This window comes from Larimichthys crocea, chromosome III (assembly GCF_000972845.2).
Source record: "Larimichthys crocea isolate SSNF chromosome III, L_crocea_2.0, whole genome shotgun sequence".
NCBI classification, from domain to species: Eukaryota; Metazoa; Chordata; class Actinopteri; family Sciaenidae; genus Larimichthys; species Larimichthys crocea.
The window spans coordinates 33,835,546-33,856,261 of record NC_040013.1 but is presented as its reverse complement, the minus strand read 5'-3'; the positions used below and the strand labels follow the sequence as shown (position 1 = coordinate 33,856,261).

General features: G+C 39.4%; 1 protein-coding gene across 2 annotated transcripts in view; it reads left to right on the top strand.

The window, feature by feature from the left end:
* col27a1b (collagen, type XXVII, alpha 1b) overlaps positions 1 to 20,716 on the top strand; it is a 59,734-nt gene that overhangs the window by 16,969 nt on the left and 22,049 nt on the right. For both annotated transcript variants that reach the window (XM_027278104.1, XM_019271839.2), the window contains 18 exons: positions 1,064 to 1,117; positions 1,220 to 1,273; positions 7,643 to 7,687; positions 10,191 to 10,244; positions 11,478 to 11,522; positions 12,466 to 12,519; positions 13,991 to 14,035; positions 16,050 to 16,103; positions 16,989 to 17,033; positions 17,549 to 17,602; positions 17,844 to 17,888; positions 18,071 to 18,124; positions 18,282 to 18,335; positions 19,024 to 19,077; positions 19,211 to 19,264; positions 19,350 to 19,403; positions 19,494 to 19,538; positions 20,578 to 20,631. In XM_027278104.1, coding sequence (XP_027133905.1) covers positions 1,064 to 1,117; positions 1,220 to 1,273; positions 7,643 to 7,687; positions 10,191 to 10,244; positions 11,478 to 11,522; positions 12,466 to 12,519; positions 13,991 to 14,035; positions 16,050 to 16,103; positions 16,989 to 17,033; positions 17,549 to 17,602; positions 17,844 to 17,888; positions 18,071 to 18,124; positions 18,282 to 18,335; positions 19,024 to 19,077; positions 19,211 to 19,264; positions 19,350 to 19,403; positions 19,494 to 19,538; positions 20,578 to 20,631 — 918 coding nt within the window. The remainder of the gene's footprint in view (positions 1 to 1,063; positions 1,118 to 1,219; positions 1,274 to 7,642; positions 7,688 to 10,190; positions 10,245 to 11,477; positions 11,523 to 12,465; positions 12,520 to 13,990; positions 14,036 to 16,049; positions 16,104 to 16,988; positions 17,034 to 17,548; positions 17,603 to 17,843; positions 17,889 to 18,070; positions 18,125 to 18,281; positions 18,336 to 19,023; positions 19,078 to 19,210; positions 19,265 to 19,349; positions 19,404 to 19,493; positions 19,539 to 20,577; positions 20,632 to 20,716) is intronic.

Sequence of the window (20,716 nt, the reverse complement as noted above, 5' to 3'; positions counted from 1 at the left end):
AGGACATAAAATACATGGAAGGTACACATGCTTATTACAGTCTCAATCTCTGAGAAAAAATGATCTCATTTAGCTTCTCTTTGAGTTCAGACGATTTAGTTGAAGTGAAAACCTTTTAGACAGTGAAAAGACACAGTGTTCATGCCTGTATGTAGCTCTTGGCTGGAGCTGCACTCCTTGCTCAGCTAAGAAATCAGTCTGGAGCAAATTCCCACAAAGACTTTTCACTGCCAAGCTGTAGCTGACACGAACATGTAGGTTTAAATGGGCCGATATAGTGTAGATGGGAACCCCTGTCATATTTTCTTCAGTAATGCAGTAAAATAAAACATGCTTCATTGAAGCAGTGTGTGTCTTTTCACTTATGATTAAGCTGTTGCCTTTTGCAAGTGGTTGTGGAAATAAATAACTTTAATACTAAAAAAAAAAAAAGAAGGATTGCACCAAAGTGAGTCATAACATAGGACTTCTCTCCATGTCCAAACTTCAGTTTGTTAAAAGAAATGTGTCTGAGTACATGTAGTGACCTGATTACAAGTTGTGTGATTACAGTCCAAGCAACTCTGTGCCGTCACATTTTTCTCCCATATTCTTGTTTATCTATATGATAAGGTCTAGTAACAAAGGAAATGATCCATTTGTCCATGGATGTCTTACATTATAATTGCACAGATAACTGGGCCGCTCTTTCACCAGTGTGATTGAATGTTGAATGCTGACCCAGAATACACTGACAGGATTCCCACTGCCCGAAAAGGGAGAAGAATGTATACGATTACTCCCCATCACTTCTTGCTGGCTTGGTGTAAACCAGGTCACAGGAGGAGGGCATAAATGGATTGCAAGTTTGTGTAAATACAACTGCAGGACTCACTCATAAGTAGTATGCACTCGTTACTCTTTGGTAGTGTAAATGCGAACTCCTCTGCGCCTTGTGGAATGCTTAGGCAATGCAGGAAATATGCAATGAATGTTGATGCAAAATAGGATATATTTTGTGCCTACCAGGGGAGAAAAGTGTCTCTAAAAATATGAAAGAAAATATTCTGTTTTTATGTTTTAGGGACAAAAAGGAGATCATGGACTGTCCCCTGGTCAAGCCCCAAAAGGACAAAAAGTATGGATATTGTCATCTTTCTTTTCATAGATCTACTTGATTATTATTATTAGACAATCATGCAATTATGTTGGTGTATGACCTATTTTGTCCTTTTTTTAGGGAGAGCCTGGTATCATGGGCCCCCCTGGACTGCCTGGGCAAGATGGACGAAAGGTAGAAAATCTGATTCGTCACACAAACTGTATAAATCTACTGGGAAGTGACTAAGTGTAAAAGCTCGTATTCTGTGTGTGTGTGTATGTGTGTGTGTGTGTGTTCTTTTTCTGTTCTCAAAACGTTTTCAGATGTAAATCTGACACTCTGAATGAATGAGTGACTGAAAGAGTGGAGTCGAGTTTATCGAATATCACTAAATCAAATGTAAACTCTCAGCCCTGGCCCACTCTGAACTGCCTTTGAGGGAGGAATCTGTGAAATTGCAGTGTTTGGGGGCTCCAGCCAAACATGGATGTTTGAGCTCTTGTTTGGAAAGCAGCCTTACATAATGCAGGCGTCAAGGAGCACACCTGTGTTCTGGCTCCCTTGCGGGCTGAAAGACCAAAGGCTTGAATATCTGGACTGTTACATCATTGGTATCACAGGCCTTCAAAATGATGAAGGCAGTTAAAGTGAGCTAAAGTTTTACATGCTCCATTCAAATGCATGATGTCAACGAATCTCTGGAGAACAGTTCTACTTCTTCTAAAAGTAAATGTAGGACAAATCATGAGTGGTTTATGTGATCCGGTCCGACCCTGGATTGTTAGTTTACATTATCTGACTTCTTTACATGCTGCTGAGCTGGGTTATCCTGACAGAGAGTGATGGCTTGCAGCAGAGCGTTTTTCTTCATGGCCTTGTACATTTTATCCTTGGCCTTTTCCCAAAGCCTGTTATCCCGCTCACAGTAATTACACATCTCAAGGGGGCCAGGGCCTGTTGGGTTTCCTACTATGTGGAGTGAAAATGACATAGTACTCTGACTTTGTTTGTTTTAGTTCTTTTTTATTTTTTTGTACATATGAATATTTTTATTTTGTTCACGGCAATGCATTTTAATCATCTATCTTAAAACTATGTGCTTCAATTAGAAAGAATAACGAATAACCTATTGGGTATCCAACAAATCCAAACAAAGACCATGTGTAGCAATGAGATAGTCTAGCTCTCAATACTTTGCAACTTCTCTACCCTGTCTCTAGCCCACTGGTTCCACTGAAGATGGAAATCATTGAAGCAACTCATAAATACTTTATATCTTTGTATCTTTAAAAAGGCAATGTAGTTTTAAGCAAACATTTCTCAAATATGAGTAAATAGTGCACTTGTTGTGGAGTATTTTTAGCTGCGCATTGATACACCTTTGACATTTTAGTGAATATTTACAGCAGCAGGATGATGGCAGGATTTAACTACAGTTCCCATTTTCTTCTTCTTCCTCAACATCAATGGCTCATCAATGTTACCCACAATCTTGTTAGCTTAATGATGCCTTGTCTGAACTTTGACCACGGCATTCCAGTTTCTCAGAGCTTTTCTTTTTAAATAAATGATGGTTGTCACACCTTGTTACACCTTAAAGAGGATAATGTTATCAGATCTCCCCTCAGAGGGATGGGAGGATGATCTGAGCACCTGGCATCAGTGAGGAATAACCAGAAGTCACACCCATAATTCACAGGCAGTGTTGGTTTTGGTATTTTCTTGGGATTTGTTAACAGTGAGGAAAAATATTACCAATGTATCCTCAATGATCTTTACTGTGCTACCAAGAAATGTTGATTGTATTCTGTTGAGAACCCCACCAGTGAAGGAAATATGTTTCACACTGTGTTTCTAGTTTAACTTCTATAATCAACAACACAAGTCTAGTAGAACGTGTACTAGCTGTTTTTTTTCCAATAAACAGCAGGCCTCACAAAATCTTCCAGAACAGCTTTGCCATCTTTGCTTTCACTTACCTCTCAACAATGAAGAGGGCACGGTTAATTTCCATACCAAATATTTCACAGATTTAGCATTTCCCCTCCTGATTCATCTTGTTAGCGCGTGGAATAACCCCATAAACAGCACGTAGGCCATTGTGGGACACAAAATCTCTCCACTGAAACCAAAATGTATTCATTTGTTAGCTTTTCAAGCAGGGAGACCCACCCTGCTCACTTAGTGGCAGGGAAACTAAGATTTATAGCAGGAATATGATTTACAAGGTTTTCAAACAAATGTAGGTTACTGTCGATTTTCATTCTGGATGAAATGAGAAAAAGTTTACAAAGGGAATCACTACTGAGTTACCTGACAGCCTGAGCGTTGCAGCAACATCTGTTTAGAAAAACAAAGTCGTAAAAACTTGTGGAAAAACTCCTAAGACAGGGCTTCTTCTAAATTGCACACGGCAGTTTATCATCACACTTCTCCTTCTGTGGTCTGTTGTCAAAATCATCCTCTGGTGAAGACAGAAAGAAACCAAACTCTGCATCAGTACAGTAAAAGGTAAATGTAGGGTCCGATTTTGAATGCCTGAAGAATGCTAATTAGAAAACTAGACTGTCATTGTCACTAGACTGTCATACTATAGAAGGAAATCTTTGTAAGCAACTTTCTCTCTGACTTTGTTACACACACATACACACACTACTGTCCTCATTTGGGACACAATAGTTTCAGTGCAATAATGCCTTGGCGGGAGCTCCAACAATCTGTTATGCAATCGGACAGCGCTGACTGTGAAAAACCATCTGGTGCTCTCAAGGTTCCTCCATTCAGTGTAGTAGTGGGGAGGACTCCAGCTCGAGAGAAGGAAGACCTCTTTGCAACTTGTGAGTCATGGAACGTGGAGTCATGGGAAAAACCTGATAGTCTTCCTGTTGATTTATGGTAATTGAGAAACTTTGCTGGGTGTGGACCGGCATCCTGGCAGAGGTTGAGGAGTCGTAACAGAACCCTTTTTAGTTCAGGTGGAATTCTGATCCCCTCTGATCAAGTCTGTGTTAACTTCATATACACTCACATCCCCACAAGTAACTGCTGACAGCCATACGAAGTATTAAAATACAGTTTGTATCCAGCTAATAAAGGCAAGGAAAGCTTGGCTCTGCTGAAAGCCACCAGACACCTCATTGCTTGCAGCTGTTCTTAACTCACTAAGTTTTTTTTTATTATACTCCAGCACTGAAAGCCAAAAAAGTCCTTACAGGGCACTTTTGTATTCAAATTACACTGAAATTCCATCATCTGTCACAGATGAAGCTCAAGGTTCGTTTTCTCTTCTGGTCTTGTCCGACCAGCCAGTAAAACTATGACCTGCCGCTGCTTTATGGACCCTTTCCGCTGAGTTTTGTGCTCAGGGCTTGGCCCACTGCCAGAGAAAGCCTTTCCCACTGTGGGAAATGTGTAAAGATGTAATGGGGAGGTTGCCTGGGAGTCAGGCAGCGGTCTGCACTGTAAAGTAAGAAGAGACTCGTGTATGTGTGTGAGTCAAACACTGTAAGGAGTATTACCAGCCTTGGACCGGTCTGTCTTTTACACAGCCAGCTCTGATCATGGCACAATGGAATAGTGCTCAGCTTTTTTATTAGCTGTGCAGCCCTCAAGATGTTTCCTTCCTGCTCCACAGCTTTGTATAAAAACACTCTCTTACCTTTATTTGCTGAGTCTGATTTGTCCAAGAAAGGATTGTGAGGCTTGCCAGGTGGGAGTATGTTTTTGTGTTATAATAAAAATAAATATATATGGAAAGCACAACATATTTATTGTCTGCCAAAGAAAGTCCGTTGCTTATTCTGTAAGTGGGAGAGGCACTGCTGCTGCTGCTGCTGGTGCTGCTGCACTTGGCTGCAGGGTTGATCTGGTGCGAGTTATACTAATTAAAACTGTTTGCTCTTCATAGAAAGGGAGAACTAATGGAGAATGTGATCCGTTGCCATCTTCGTGTCACACAATGGATTTACAGAGCTTGAGTCCATCTACGATGCACATGCAGATACACACTTCAGGCACAGACTTCTTTTCTCTACTTTTACTGTACTCAGCTGTATTGGCCTTGCTGGAAGGCCCAGACACATTCTTTTGTCTTCTCATGGCTGCAGTGCTTTGGCTCTAGCGGGAGACTCCTCTACTCCCAAAAATCCTCTGAAGATATTTCCAACTCGGATCACATTGTTGTCTGCTATTAGATGAACAGACAAATAATCACCAATGAGGTGTTTGACAGAACTGAAATGTAGTAGTGTGTTATACAATCACTGCATGGTCCCAGCATCTGGTTTCACTCGTCCAAGCTGCAGGAAATGTGACAGAAAATCTGGATCTTAAAAAATAGTTGACTTTCAAAGTGTTTTTTTTCCTGTCTTCGTCAGGACGTCAGGGTTATTGGACTCAGAACAAGTTCTAACCATTTGTAAAAGTCTAATTTGTAAATTTTTTTCACCTCTGTTAAAGTTTAGCTTCCTGTTTTAAGGATTAGCTCTCACATTGTGCTGGCATCAGTCCTGAGATAGTCGTAATATATTTTCTGAAATCTTCCACTCAGTTAAGATGATACATGGGACTGAGATTGGCTTTTTAATAAACATGGGACATCGGCCTGCCAGCATGTCAGTCTCACTCTCTCACTCAGCCTTTCAACCCTGCCTCGGTTCATCATTATTATCTCATGTTATGAAGCTGAACGATTTTAAAATCCAGAAAAATCTCATTTTAAATTCTAATCATGAGAAATGTTTTAGTTTTTTTTATTGCTTGTAAGCACCAGATCAGCTCAAATTATGTGTTGAAAGTAATAAATGCAGGCTTTACTGCGTATGATAATTGATATTTTAACACATTTTGGAATGTTTTTTGTTTTTATTAAGGGAAAAATATAATAATAATAATAATAATAAATAACAATAATAATAATAATAATAATCATAATAATAATAATATAGTTTAAATAGCACCAGCCAAGATCAAGTAAGTTATTCACGAGTTAGATCTATATCATTCTCATGTTTGTACATTAAATATGAAGCTACAGCCGGGAGACAGTCATCTTAGATTAGCATAAGGGCTGGAAACAGGGGAAATAAAAAATCACTGTGCTTAACCAAGAAACAGTCCCACTCACAACCTGCAGTAAGCCCACAAATGACCACTTTTTACTGTTTTGTTTTTGAACGGATTAAATAAACAGATATAACATTAATTACTGACAATGGTGCAGGTAGGTGGGTTTATTTAAACTTCGGGGCCGTGCTAACTGTTTGCCCCTGTTTCCAGTCTTTGTGGTAAGCTAAACTAACAATTTCCTGGCTGTAGTCCATATTGAACACACGTGACATGAGAGTGGTATCGATCTTCTCATTCAACTCTCAGAAAGAAAGATCAATTGTTCAAAAATAAAAGTTTAAAAAAAAGTAAAACTATTTCTTTAAGGAAATTGGAAAGGAAAAGTGGAAAGTGTGAATTAATACTTTTTATTAGCATGTGGTAGAATCGCACTACATTCTAATTTTCATCGTTTCATTGATTTGAACATACTGCCGTGCACCTAAAAACTATTTCTTGTGGTATTAACAGCAGAAATCAAAGTGTTGAAATTTGCACCATTTTGATGAAAAACACTCCCCTTCTTCATAAGTGTCACCCAGGCATGCGTAAACAATGAAATAGCCTTTAAAGTTGAGCCCTGTTTTATATCAGTACCACCGAATGTTTCACAGGACGTTTGCAGAAGAAGATTTTAATCCTCATGTATACACTCTGGACGCCCATGGTTTACTTGTTCTGCTGTCTACAGTCCAACACAGCTGGTGGCTAATGACTTCACACTTAGGGACATTCAGAGATGACTAGACATGATTTTATCAGCACTACTGTGAGCCTTGATTGTGAAAAGATTAAAACATTTTGTAACCAGTTGGCATGATCATTTGAGACCGCAGAGCATTAAGGTGACCATTAATTACCCTTTTGGGTCTTCACTTGTTACTGTCTAATTGGTTTACTGGTTTAATTAGCACAAGACTGTTCTGAATTGTTTTGTCAGAGTGCAACGGTGGCACCAATTAGACAAACTCATGGCCAGGCAGCTGGGTTGAAACAATAAATAAAAACTGCATTCTTCTTGCATTGTGTTTTATTCAAGGTTAACCAGCCAGTGCTCCTGATAAGTGGTCTATTAGTTTCACAGCTATTAAGTATGTCTTTCCTGTGAACCCTTTTAAGATGAGCTTTAACGTCTTTATTAATGTTATTTTATTGAACATTTTATAAGGAAACAAAGTCAAGCCCTCTTTAAGGCAATTGGAAAATCGTTTAACATAATTTGAGCCCCTGCGGTGCTGATGGAGATGCTCTTGAACACAAGGTGATAAACAACAACATTTAGATTCACTTTGGCCATTGACCAATGTTTTCTACTCAGGACCAACATAATCTCTTTCTTTAAAGCACATCTCTTAGCATTGTACTTCCCTGTGTCTTTGTGATCATAATTGAAACATTATTTATTCAGAATAGAATGCCATAGTATTTTCCCATTTATTGTTTGTCTGTCAACAGGGACAAAAAGGTCATCCTGGTCCTTCTGGTCTCCCCGGTGAACCTGTGAGTACTTTATGGTGACAGTTTTACATGTATCCTACATTTTCTCTAATGTATATTGTACTATATATATTTCTTTCTGTGTCCTCACCAGCCTACCACTAAGTGATAATGTCACTCCCCTTTGGGTCACTCAGTAATAAATGCATCCGAAAAATTGCAATGTCTGTAATTGTAGTGCCCCCTTTAGGTTATAAACTATAACAGGAATGTCCTCAAATGCAATGTATGCTACTTTAATAATGCATATAGTGAGCTGCATTATTGGCCCTTTACAAAAAAGCCCCTCAGTGTCTGCATGTGAGTTTTATCGTAGAAGTTAAAAACAATAATGAGGATTTTCTGAGTGACGTCAGAATAAACAACCAAATTGTGATTTTTCTCAGTCCACTAACACAAACCCTCCTCCGTCTCTTTGAATTGTTATCACGCAGACTCCACTGCATGCAGTTTGTCTGTCTGATGGCTGCACCGTTTTTTTAGCTGTATGTCATTGTATGTTTATTCTAATCGATTGGAAGAGCCAAGAGTCCACAGAGGCAGTTCCCATAAGACTCCAGCATGTCTTTCCATTTATAGTTACAAAACAGGAGAAAGGGAGGGAGTGATGGGGACAGAATATTAACACAGCGTTAAATAAGAAGTGCAGGAGTTGTGGAAGATTACATTCGAGAGACGAGACATTAGACATGAGTTGTTCTGGAATCTTGGCGGGAACAGGAGAGATTTTTGGCAGAGGTACAAGTGGGCTAAATAGTTTGGACACCCCTAGGTCATTCCTCCTCCTCCTCCTCGTCCTCTTCCTCCTCCTCTTCCTCCTCTCCCTTCTTCCTGAGCCCAAATCCTGTGTACTATCTTTGAGAATGTGCTGTGTCACAATGCAAAAAAAAAAAAAAAGAGGAAACTTTCCCGTGTCCTCTGGTACAATCTGGAGACGCAATATGTTTCCCGTGGAAAGCAACACAAATAGCACATGGTTTAACATGCAGAACAGTCAGATATGATTAACCCTTTTAATTAACTCGGCTCAAGTTAAGGCGTAATAAGACTGTATTCTAATCCGATGAAGATAAAAGGCGACACCTTGTGCCAGAAAGACATTACTTCTGAAGACACCTAATTAACTCAGTAGAACTTACTTATAACCTGTAAGTTATAAGTGAATTATATGTATTATATGAAACTTGTAACATTTACTTTCACTTTTTCTCATCAAACCCCACGTTGTGGAATAAAATGTTGCATTTTCTTCCTTATACACTGTTAAATTCCCTTTTTCATTGAGGATTTATTTAGTATGAAATGTATGTACTATGTAGTGACTTCAAAAATACTGTTTCCATGGCATGTACACTCATTTCTGTTAACAATCCCAAAAATTCAAAGCATTGCATTTTATCAATGAATGAATGAGCAAACAAGGGAATGATTTTGGACACAGCCCATGTTTACATTGGCTGGCAGTTTTCTTCTCTGCTTTTAACTAGTAAATGTCTACAATTCCTTATATGATACTGCCAGTTTCTATCAGTGAAATGCAATGCACGTGGTTTGCATGCACAAAACATCTGTATCCATCACCCTATGCAGTCAGCAAGTGCCCTCATGCATACCGTACTTGCGTCTCCTGGTAGAATATAATGTGTGAACATGTAACTGTGGACCCCAAAGAAAAAGAAAAAAAAAAAATTAGCCTGCCTTTTTAATTTTAACCTCTCTGATAATCTTCCTGCTGTACTCTTATATTACACTGCAAAAGTGCTTCCATTACTACTACAACCACTACTACTATGACTCATGTTTCCTTAGGGTCTTTTACAAGACTTCTAATTTCTAATTTCTTATAATACATAACATTTTGGACTCTCATAACATATTAATTATCTGGTTTTCCAAGGAGACAGAAAATACAGAAACATAAACTGTCATCAGTGTGTAATGAATGTGGTCAGCTCTCTGTTTAATGTATGAGCAGCCTGTAATTACTTGCATGCCTTCACTAACTAATCCTTTTTTACTCTTCTGCCTGTCATACGTATATGAAGCATTTGGTTTGGTCTCACCACAAGGAAGGAATGATTCATGTATCATGTTGGACTCTTGATGAGGGATAAATATTCCAAGTCCAAACTATGCTCACAGTAGTCTTAGCAGCATTTGGCTCGACCGCATTTTAATAACACTTACTGTTGGATTAATTGAACAGTTGGAGTGGCAATGTCTGCAGTGGCGCCTCTTTCCTTAGGCAACACTGTCTCTAGCAAGGACCAGTTGACTGCTGTGTATTACTATACAAGTAGTACTTGTTTTCATTTTTTATTATCTTTCTTATCTTCTTCTTCTTATTGCAATCAGTGGGGCCCCAACAAAAACCATGTGTGCATAAAATAAATCTTTTTTCCTCCAGTTTCCCTTCCTCCATCCTTCAGTCCTTTATTCTTTCCTTTACTCTTTTAGTCCCTTGCCCTCCTCTAGTTCTGATTTCTCTTCTGTTTTTTCTCCACAGGGTGAACGGGGAGATGATGGAAGCCCTGGGGCCAAAGGCTATCCTGGCAGGCAGGTGCAGTAAATCTAGTGTTGCGGTGCTGGTTGAGCAGGGCCACACACACACACACACACACACACACACACCCCTACACACACACACACACACACACACACATAAAGAAAGATAAAACAATAAAAGAGGGATTGAGGGTGGGATATCATATCATCGTGAAATCAGCTTTTTGAAATATTTTGCACTTTTTAATAAATCTAATTTTAGCCTTTGCCATTTTCAAGTGTCAGAATGAATGAATAAAAATGGGAATTGTAGGGGGAAACACTGAATCCCTGTATGTTTTCTGTAAAGATATTAGATGGTAGCAAAAGGTCTCAGCCATCGGTATCTCAAGCATTGGCCAAAAAACTAATTTGGTATATCCAAATAAAAAGTCTGTAGCAGCTAAAAGAGAGAGGGGGAAAGGCCTCAGAAAATATGACAAATAGCTCAGAGGCGTTAAGAAGCACCTGTGGTGGAATATCAGCAACGCATGCCCCCGGTCTAGCAAGTAGTAAACACTATTCTGAAGAAAGATGAATGCCACAGCTTCCTCTGTCCTTCCAAAATGTGAGCATCGTTGACCTACTTTTATGAGTAGTATTAAACTTAAGAAGTCAAAGCTGGGGAGCATTAGGGTTTCTTTACATTTCAAATCTGTTCCCTCTTAGCTTAAAGCAAATTTAAACTCTGAAAACAGCTGGAAAACTACTCGTCCACCTTCGCTTCCTGAATGTTTATGATAACGTAGAGTTCAGGCACGGGTCTTGGTGTTTGCCTCTGTGCTAGAGCACACTTACTGTGTCTGAACTCTGATCCCTATAGACACTTAGTGGTGTGTGATGGATTAGGTTTTAGCACCCCCTACCATCTGTGGGCTGTGAATCACTAGTGCTGCCGGTTTATGTCGTTGCACTTGACTGTGGGGAGTCCTCCTGAGCTGTGAGTTGATCTTTATAGTTACAGGGGGAGATTTTCTGCACCGATGAATTTGCTGGCAGCATCTCTGAGAGATTGATGTGAATGCGGCTTAAGTATTAACAACACAGCAAACGCCAGCCAAGTGGCTGATTAGAATTTTAAAAAAAAGTATGCAAAAGTCTGAATAAAGTTGTTGCTTATCAAGTACTGAAAAGTTTTAATCTGGTTAGATATAACTTTTTTTTTTTATTTGTTTCTGTCACAGCAACACAAATGAAGTTCTGGTATTGTTTGTAACCACAGAAATATGTTTTGTCATGTTGCATATAGGGTTTACCCGGGCCTGTAGGGAAAATGGGGCCAAAAGGAGTCAGGGTAAGCAGATGTTGGAAAAAATTACAACTTTGTTTTATTATTCTATTCATATAAACTCAGTATGCTTGACCTCTGGTAATAATACAATGTTTTGAAAGTAGATATTGTATATCTCATGCTGTTAAGTGGTTTGGAGCACCCTCCGAATGCTTGTATTTCATGTTCTTGTCATGCACTCAGCTTTCACTGAATGCCACAGGGCTGAGACACATGACTCTTCTGTACATAGTAAAGATTTGAACTTCCACTGTTTTAAACGACCAGTAAAATGCCTGCTAAATGAATTACCTAACCAATGTGGCTACATAAAAAGCCCAATGCCATAAACGCCACTTGCCTGCCCTTGTTAACTCTATGATGATAATGACAGCCGGTGTTGTTCGTATATTTAAAGTACTGTAGGAGCAATGGTCTGTGGCTCTCTTTAAATCATTTTTGCGCTTGCTGTTCTTGTTAGCCAAATATCGTAAAAGTATATTGCACTGCTTCAGACCATAACGATAATGTATTCAGATGTTATCCTCTCATTAAATGTCATTGTAATTTCTGTTTCTGGCCTTTTCGTTGCTTTTTTTTCTACTCTCCCGCTGAGCAGGTTTGGCCCGAGGTGTCTTCAGAGATCCCTGATGTGAGGGTATGTGCCCTTGGACTACATCGTGGAAGCCAGCACCATGCAGTCCATGGGCATATACACTTGCCTCAAGGCTTGGCTCTCCAAAACCACTCCACTATAGCAAAAAGCCTGCGGTGCTGTAACAGATCAATGCATCACAGCTGAAGAGATTTTTAGACATGTGTTTGTGTTGTTGGCACCTAACAGTTCATCATGATGCCTATCCCTCTCTGCCCAGTCTCATTGTGTACCCTTGTCTACCTTCTTTTGCTTTACCATCTATCTTCGCCTTATCTGTTTTTCCACTCTGTCTTTCATTCATTTCTCTAGGGTCACATTGGCCTCCCTGGGCTTTTTGGCTTTCCTGGTCCTGATGGTGAGAGAGTGAGTATTAGTGGCTGTGAGAGAAAATGCCTACTAGGCTGCACTTGATGACGATGAAACAGAAATAGATTTCATTTCTGAAGCACTGCAGGCACACTTCAAGTCAAGTCAATATTATAAGCCAAAAGTTGTGAAAGCTCCTTTATGTTGTATTGGATCAAGACAGAGGGCAAAGACAACCTATAGCTCAAAGCTCTCTAGTCTCTTGGATAATGGTAAATGTGGGAGGCAAATTTACTCAAACCAGCCAGAACTCAAATTCCCATGAACCATGATCAAACACCTAATTACTTAATTTCATACCATGTTATTTTGTTTTTAACCATATTAGGTCCACACTATAAGTAGAACATGTCACTAACATTGAGATGAATTTTCATGAAATTAGGTACACACATTTACAACATTGTCCTAAGGGGATATATAATGCAATAGTGCCAATATTGACGGGTCAAAATTTGCACCATGACAGCAAAGTCTTAAAAATAATGACTGAATACTGACAGCCTCAGCTGTGCTTCAAGATTAATGGTGACATGGCATGCTACAGGACTAATATTCTGCTCCATATTGGATACAAGTAGTGGTAGAAAAGTAACATCTAGGTATAAAGTGCACCTTTTTCTGTCCTGACCCTGACCTTTCACCTAGTTTGCCAAACATGTAAGAAGATCCAGACTGTCTCGTCGGAAAGATCATGAGACCGTGTCTCGTTTTTTTGACATGTTAGATGGAACTGCATTCTGTTGTTTAGATTAGATAGTCAGAAGAGCCTCTATTTGTGACCTTGTTCTCTTGGGTATAACTAGTCATTTGGAAAGATGGCATGTCAAACAAACTCCATGCCAACACTGTTTTGTGGAGTCTGTGTCCTGATACCAATTATTGTAAATAAATGCAATCATCTAAAGTGCGGAAACTAATGACTTACTCATCAGCAAATCGGCATGCTAATGTAACATTCAGCTGGAAGCACTCAAGTACAGCTGAGGCTGACACAGTATAGTTAGTCTGATGAAAGTTGAGCAACAATCCTGTCTGAAATGTCCTAAGATGGCCACCTTACAGGAGATTTATTTTGACTTTGCTGACAAAGCAATTTCACCTCAAGGCCCATTTCTGTTCTGATCATATTGCACGATCTTTATCAGCAGAGGAAATTTCCATCTTTCTAAGCACTCAAGGACTTCTCAACCATTTCAGCTTAAAAGTTGATTTACTTCTGATGAAGATCATGGTGTGATAGTGTTGAAAGCTCCAGAACATCTACTAAATGTTTGAATTTGTTTTGTCAGTTCTCAAAAATGAACTTTGAGGCAAATTTTTTGCCTCACTTGTTGGGTTTCTGCTGTGTAAAAGTTGCTAAAGACTTTAAAGACTTCGTTTGACTGTTTTTACATATTCACTTTTATCTCTCTTTTAGCCTCTTATCGTCTCTATCACTGAATTCTGTTTTCTTTCCTGTTTCCAGGGAATTCCTGGCATTCATGGGAAGAAGGGCAAGATGGGTAGGCCGGTAAAGTTTTCTCTCAACATACTTCTCAGAGAACATTTATAATGCAACCTCATGGAAGTGAGGGTGTTTTGTCTTGATCTATGCACTCTCACTGTAGTGCAGAGCTACTTTAAAGTGTATTAAATTACCATTACTCTGACAGAGGCTCTAGTTTAGTCTGAAGCCCCTTCTAGCCTTAGTCGTAAATCTGCAAAGAAGAGTTGTAGCTTCCACACTGGCACAGTGTAGGGGTTGTTATAAGAGGAGAAATATGTACCCTAAAGAGTGTAACTCAGTGTATTGGAAACACAAACATCCATGTGTTAGCAGCTTACTTAGTCAGTTCCCCTTTTTAAAATTAGAAGTTTTATTATTTAATATTACAGCCAATAGCTCCTCATCTATAAATCTTTTATGATTAATTTCCACTGGTTGAAGATGATTAGGAAACATGGTATGTTATAGTGTGTTTATTATTGTGCTTGTTTTGCATTAGATCTGATAAAATAATGTGTCAGTTATGGGTTTGGCTCTCTGGAGTCTCTACCCACAGATCAGGGAAGTCTATCGTCATTGGCGCCTGGAAGTAAATTTCCCATCCTTCCAGGCTTACATGGAAAATCTGAAAACTGCGCAAAACCACTTTTGTAAAATTTTATATTTTCCCAGGCCTTGTCTGGTTGTGCATGTTTTTTTAAAAATATTATTATGCAGTAACATTCAGTGACATCGACTGAGACCGGAAAATATGCTCATAAAAGCCAAGTCATGAGCAAGCCATTTCTCTTCCTCTGTGGCGAAAAGTGAGGTCAGTCACTTTACACACAGTTTTTTTTTTGTCTGTCCTGAGTCAGCAGTAATGCAGTTTAACAAAATCTGGAAAACTGCACGAGAGAAAGAGTTTGCACGCCCGATCAAACAGTGATGCATGTGATTAACACTTTCCAAAGCCTAACTTGAGCCACAAAAAAACAAAACAAATTCTGAGCGTGTATTTTATTTTATTTATTCATCCCCTCCTCCTGTGATGTTTTCACAGATGGAAACTGAAAAAAATATCTTTGTTTTCTTTTTCTTTATCTAGTAAATGTTAGATTTTGCACATAGCAGACTGGCACGACCTGTTAGACAGATCACATAGTGTGAAGAGTCTTGCCACCCACCCTCACAGTTGCTCAGTCTATATGAGAACAAAGATTTGCATGTGTTTCTGATCATTTTTTGGCATTTTTGTTAAAAGGGCAAACTTTTCCACATTTCCTGTGGGCTTCATGTTGCCCCAATTACTGCTTATTACTTTTTATCCACATCCACAATGTTCCAAAGCAGTCTGCCACACATACAATCATATCTCTTCATACTTCCATTCGATCTTTTCCTTTCTGTCTGCTGACAGAGAATGAGTGATCTCTCCTCTGCTATCTAACCACAGCGCCCCGTCTTCTATAGTCTGTGATGAGCGGTGGGTTGCGTGTTGACCTTGGCGTGTTGACATGCACACGCATCATGTCTCTTGTTCTGCCTTTATAATGGATTTACGAGCACCATGCAAAAAAAGGATACAGTCAGCAGTTCCTGAGCCAAGCAGCTTTATTCAGCCATTTAGGCAAGTCCTGGGGGTTTGGTTCGCGGGCTGCTGAGTGTTCCCTGCCAGCGCGTGCACACACAGACACTCGGTCGCTCAGAAACACTCAGCCGTGGAATTTCCTGCTGGTCTCCCAGGAATGAAGTGCTGGGAGCGCATTTGATGGGATTTGCTTGGCTTTACTCTGCAAACTCCTGTTTTGGGAAACACTTTGGGGGTCTATGGATAGAGAGTGTTGTATGCTGAACAGATTGTAAAGCCCCTTGAGGCAAATTTGTGATGTGTGAAATTGGGCAATATATGTAAAACTGAGTTGTCTTTGTTGATCCCCTGTGTCTGGTGTGATAACTTCACTGACAAACTGCTTCAATAAATTTAACATTAAAATGGCATTTTGACAGTGTAAGCACTGTTTGGTTGCATGACTATCTTGTTTCTTTGTATGCTCAGGGGTTTCCTGGTGACTTTGGAGAGAGGGGAGGTCCTGGCCAAGATGGGAACCCAGTAAGTGACGCAGATAAATACACCCTTAACGCCCATTTAGCAAAGTGCGGTTTGTCTTTTATGGACCCAAACCAGTCCACAACATTACACCTGACTTTCACCAGAGTTCAGGCTTAATACAGCAGATGTCTTATAAAAATGTAGTACAGTGGTGCTTTACTAGATATGAAAAATACACTCATGTTCACTCAGGCAAATACAAAAAAAATAAACACAACAAAAAATGTGTTATAACATTTCAGAAAAAGTCCAACTTGACAGAGTTGGAGCTTCCATGTCGTTTTATAGCCAGAACATTTTATTCCTGAACAAAAATAACTGAAGCAAATCCATCCAGTAACTCACTCACCCATCATAATCCATACTCCATAAGAGGGCAGCATCAGCAGTTTTGCTTGCTTTAGTTTGTCCCTCACTGCTTGTGATGGACAGGGTCACTGTTGAATTGTGACTGGCTGACCTGTACGAGTCTCCTCCAGGCCTCATTTCCTCTCCCCCCAGTGAGAAGGGGATGTCCCATTTGGCTGAATTCATCTCTTTTCATTCATAGAGAAATAGAGGATCGACAGGAAGGCCGCACTGCGCTGTGTGTCATCCATCTCTCCATTGGATGCGCAGCTTGGAGAGGATGTAGGCATGGCATGTGGCTGCGGGGTAGATCATTTAGACAACAAGCCTCTCTGTGTGTCAAGTGCCAAGTGCTCACTCACTGTGCTCAAATCAGTGGAGAAATATATTACTGAGGCGAATAGTGTAGGGAAACACAAGTAAACAAACAAAATATAAAAACATAGTGTAAGCTTTCATGTGCATCTTCCCCATACTGCTCCATCTGACTTGTGCTTGTGTTGCATCTTTTATTTATCTCTTTCTTTGTCCTCTTAGGGTGAACTGGGAGCTCCTGGCCCTCGTGGAGTCCCTGGTCTTATTGTGAGTGGAGTGGTATTCACCTCACTGATTTTATATCTTGTGTTGCATGTTGTATTCTCGGTCTCTACGAGCCCCTCTTTTGTTTGTCTTTCTTTGGGAAAACAGCTTGTAACTACTGTGCATTATATAATATTTGATTCCTTATGAGGTATTCTTTTACATCTCTGGTCCTGGATTTAAAAATTCAGTATTTTTATTATAGCGCTGATTAAAATATGTCCAAAGTACCGAGTATCAAAAACCATGCTGAAAACTGAAAGCTGGCATAAAATGTCAAGGCATCTTAGTTAACTTGTATTCCTAGATTTTTTAAATTTTTTTAAGTAAGGTATACGTAATCATTGTCACATAGGTACTGAGAGCTGCTCTAGTTCTGGGTAATAACAGCAGTTGTAAAATAAATATAGCCAATGACAATAATGAGGGAGTAAAAGTTGAAATTTAATTATCATTAAGGTTTGAGCGATTTATAAACAGTCAGTGTTCTAAATATGTTTTTTTGTTGTTGTTTGCAGGGAGACATGGGTCCTGTTGGCATTATGGGCTTACCTGGACCACCAGGATTCAAGGTAAATGATGCAGTTTTCTAATTATGTCTTCATCTGGTTTAGCTATTAATACAATATAAATGGGGTATATTTTGGTAATTGGATCCAGAATGTCTTCATATAGCACTTGATGTGTTGCACTTGTTGTTTTGATTGTTTTTGATAGTTATTCCACAGCTCGAATATGTAAATCCTAGTGCACAGGAAACACCATGACTTCTCAACAATCATGTTTCCTTTCTAATTGTATTTCGCTCACAAGGGAGTAGCTGGAAACCCAGGGGAGCCAGGACTGAAAGGTGATAAGGTGATCTGCATATGTGTTTCTCAGACTACTTCAGTATACAAGAATGTTAGTGATGTGACAAATCAAAATATATCTGATGCCAGAGAAAGCTAACAGATAACACATTGTAATGCACATCACATCTATCTAAATATATATAGCTACCATTCTTATTTTTTTCATGTTTCTTTGTGCTTTCTCAGGGGGATGTTGGCTTATCAGGAGAACCAGGGGAGTGTGGCTTCCAAGGGGACAAGGTAGGTGTATGTTTGTTTGTTCTCAGGTGATACACGATAGTTGGTATGTTTCTCTATCTAAACAGCATGTTCATGTATGTGACTTTATTTGTTAGCTGGTATTTGACCCACGTGTTGACTTTTTTTTTTAAGCTGAGCTGGGCTTTTTATGTTACAGGGTATCCATGGCTCACCTGGGTTACCGGGTCCTCAGGGAAAACCTGGACCACAGGTAATTTCTATGCTCCATTCAAACACCCAGTACCAGCAGCGGGAAAAAAAAGTTTAATCTCTAGTCTGTTAATTAACTAAGTTGTTGGTGAATTCAATACATTATTATAATTTAACTGACTCCTAACATATGCTGATGTAGAGATTTCTTTTCATGCTGGACTGCTTTGGTTGTTTGTGTGTTCTCAGTATGTAAAGCACTGTGCAGCTTTTTCCGAGTGATCAAGAAAAGATAAATGAAGTGCCTTCTATCTAATGGAGCACAGAGTAAGCTCTGAGCAGACTGCTTTTTTGGGGTGACTCATGAATGAACAGAACTTTGGTCAAAGAAATGCACGCTAATCATGCTGTGACATAAACAACCCATCAAAGATCAAGACCCTGCAAATTCCGGTGCATTGTGGTTCCCAGTGCATGTGCTGAATTAGCTCTAAGACTAATCTACCTAAGTTGGCACTCGTGCAGTCTTGATTGTTCCTAATATTTTCAGTGCTCTCTGATCTGATTTGATCTGAGATGGAAAACACACTCACTGGCTAGAGGACATAGCTCTTTCCTCCTACCTCAGCCACAGTGATTCGGTATCTATCATGAGCTCTTTTAGGGTTATATCAAACTGTTTCAGTGACATATCACATGATAAACCGTTTATGCAATTTGCCTAAAGTTATTTATGTGACATTTCTTAGGGCAAACCTGGTGAAAAGGGTCCTGTTGGTTTACCTGGCCCTCTTGGTCCTGAGGTAGGACAGATATTTACTAAATATTTATTTTTGTTTTATATATATTATATTTATATTATCCTATAATTGTTAATACAACACTGTGTACATTAAGTATATTACTGTGCGGCGATAAAGCTGTCATTTTTTACAGGGTTTTCCAGGTGACATTGGCCCACCAGGACAAAATGGCCCTGAGGGTCCAAAGGTTAGCAGAGCGACATTAACGCTTTAGATGTGAGTTGTCTGTGAGTAGAAAAGAAGTGAAAGTTCACTCAGTGTTTCATTCACAGGGAAAGCAAGGTATAAGAGGGTTGCCAGGTCCAAGAGGGACACCTGGACTTCAGGTGAGATTGACTTAATATATTCTGAAAATGAATAAAAGATTTAAGTTTTGTCTCCCCTTGATCTTTTGTGACAATTTTTTTTTTCGTCAGGGTGATGAAGGGCCAGTTGGGCCAGCTGGATCCGCTGGACTCGAGGTGAGTGCTGATTGGATAAGCAACTCAAGACCAGTTAGAAAATACAATAACACAATTATCTTTGAAGAGCCACACACAAGACCACAATACTTGGTTACGCAGCGCACCATGTGTTTCTGCCTAACTATAACCCGTGATGACCAGTAAGTACTTTGGCTGACTGATGTCTATTGTTCTACAGCTGTTTTGAAAAACTTCCTATTGGATGCTGTATAGTCTGTATATTACCAGATTGGTCAGCAAATTGCTATTTTCTTTTTTGTCATAAAAAATAAACCAAAACACATCATCACAAACAAAAGAACCTGTCTATGTATAGCTGTGTGCGATGATTGATTTGTTTAAAATATATGTGACTTTTAACCTAAATCCTGACAGTAATTTATGACATTGGAATCTATTCATGTTTCAGTGAAAGTTATTGAATTAAGGAGAAACTCAACCAGCCTCCTTTGTTATTTGTTTTTTAAAATATCTCTTTAGCATACATAGATTTATTTTCTCAATTATTAGCATCTGATCATAGAACATAATGGACAAAGAAGCTCTGCAGGACAAATTTAGGACTAAGCGACACATAAGATGCCTTTGAACTGTTCTGCAGTCAGAAGTCTACAATAGCCATCTTGTTCCAAAAAAAACAAAAAAACAAGTGTTTGTTTGGAGTCATCCCAGGCTAAACAATAGAGAAGACTTTTCCAAAGAAACTCTATTTTTGCAATGGTTGACTCCAGCCTGCTATCTCCCAAACGTGTAACCCACAAGTGATTACTGAAAACAAACACAAATGACCCAATGACTTGTGTGAGTAATAAGAAGCCTTTGATGCTGCAAACGCCTCTTTGTTTTATGGATCATTAAGTTCCTTTAAAAGGCTTTTTTTGTTTCAGAATTGGTTGCTGGTTTGTTTTGTGCTGTGGCCTCCTGAGGGACAGCAAGCTCACAGACTGTACCTTTTACAGGAGATATACAGAGAGTTTATTGTTTGTTGTGTGGAGCTGCAGCACACTTCTCTGTGTCATTTTTGCTTTCTGTTCAGGGCAGGCCTGGGAGGCAGGGATTCCCTGGACTGACAGGCCCAGATGGACTCAAGGTCAGACCTAATAACACCTAATAACACATCCACCACCGACACACTGTCATCCTTAACTGAACATTCTCTCGCCGGGTTTCTTTTA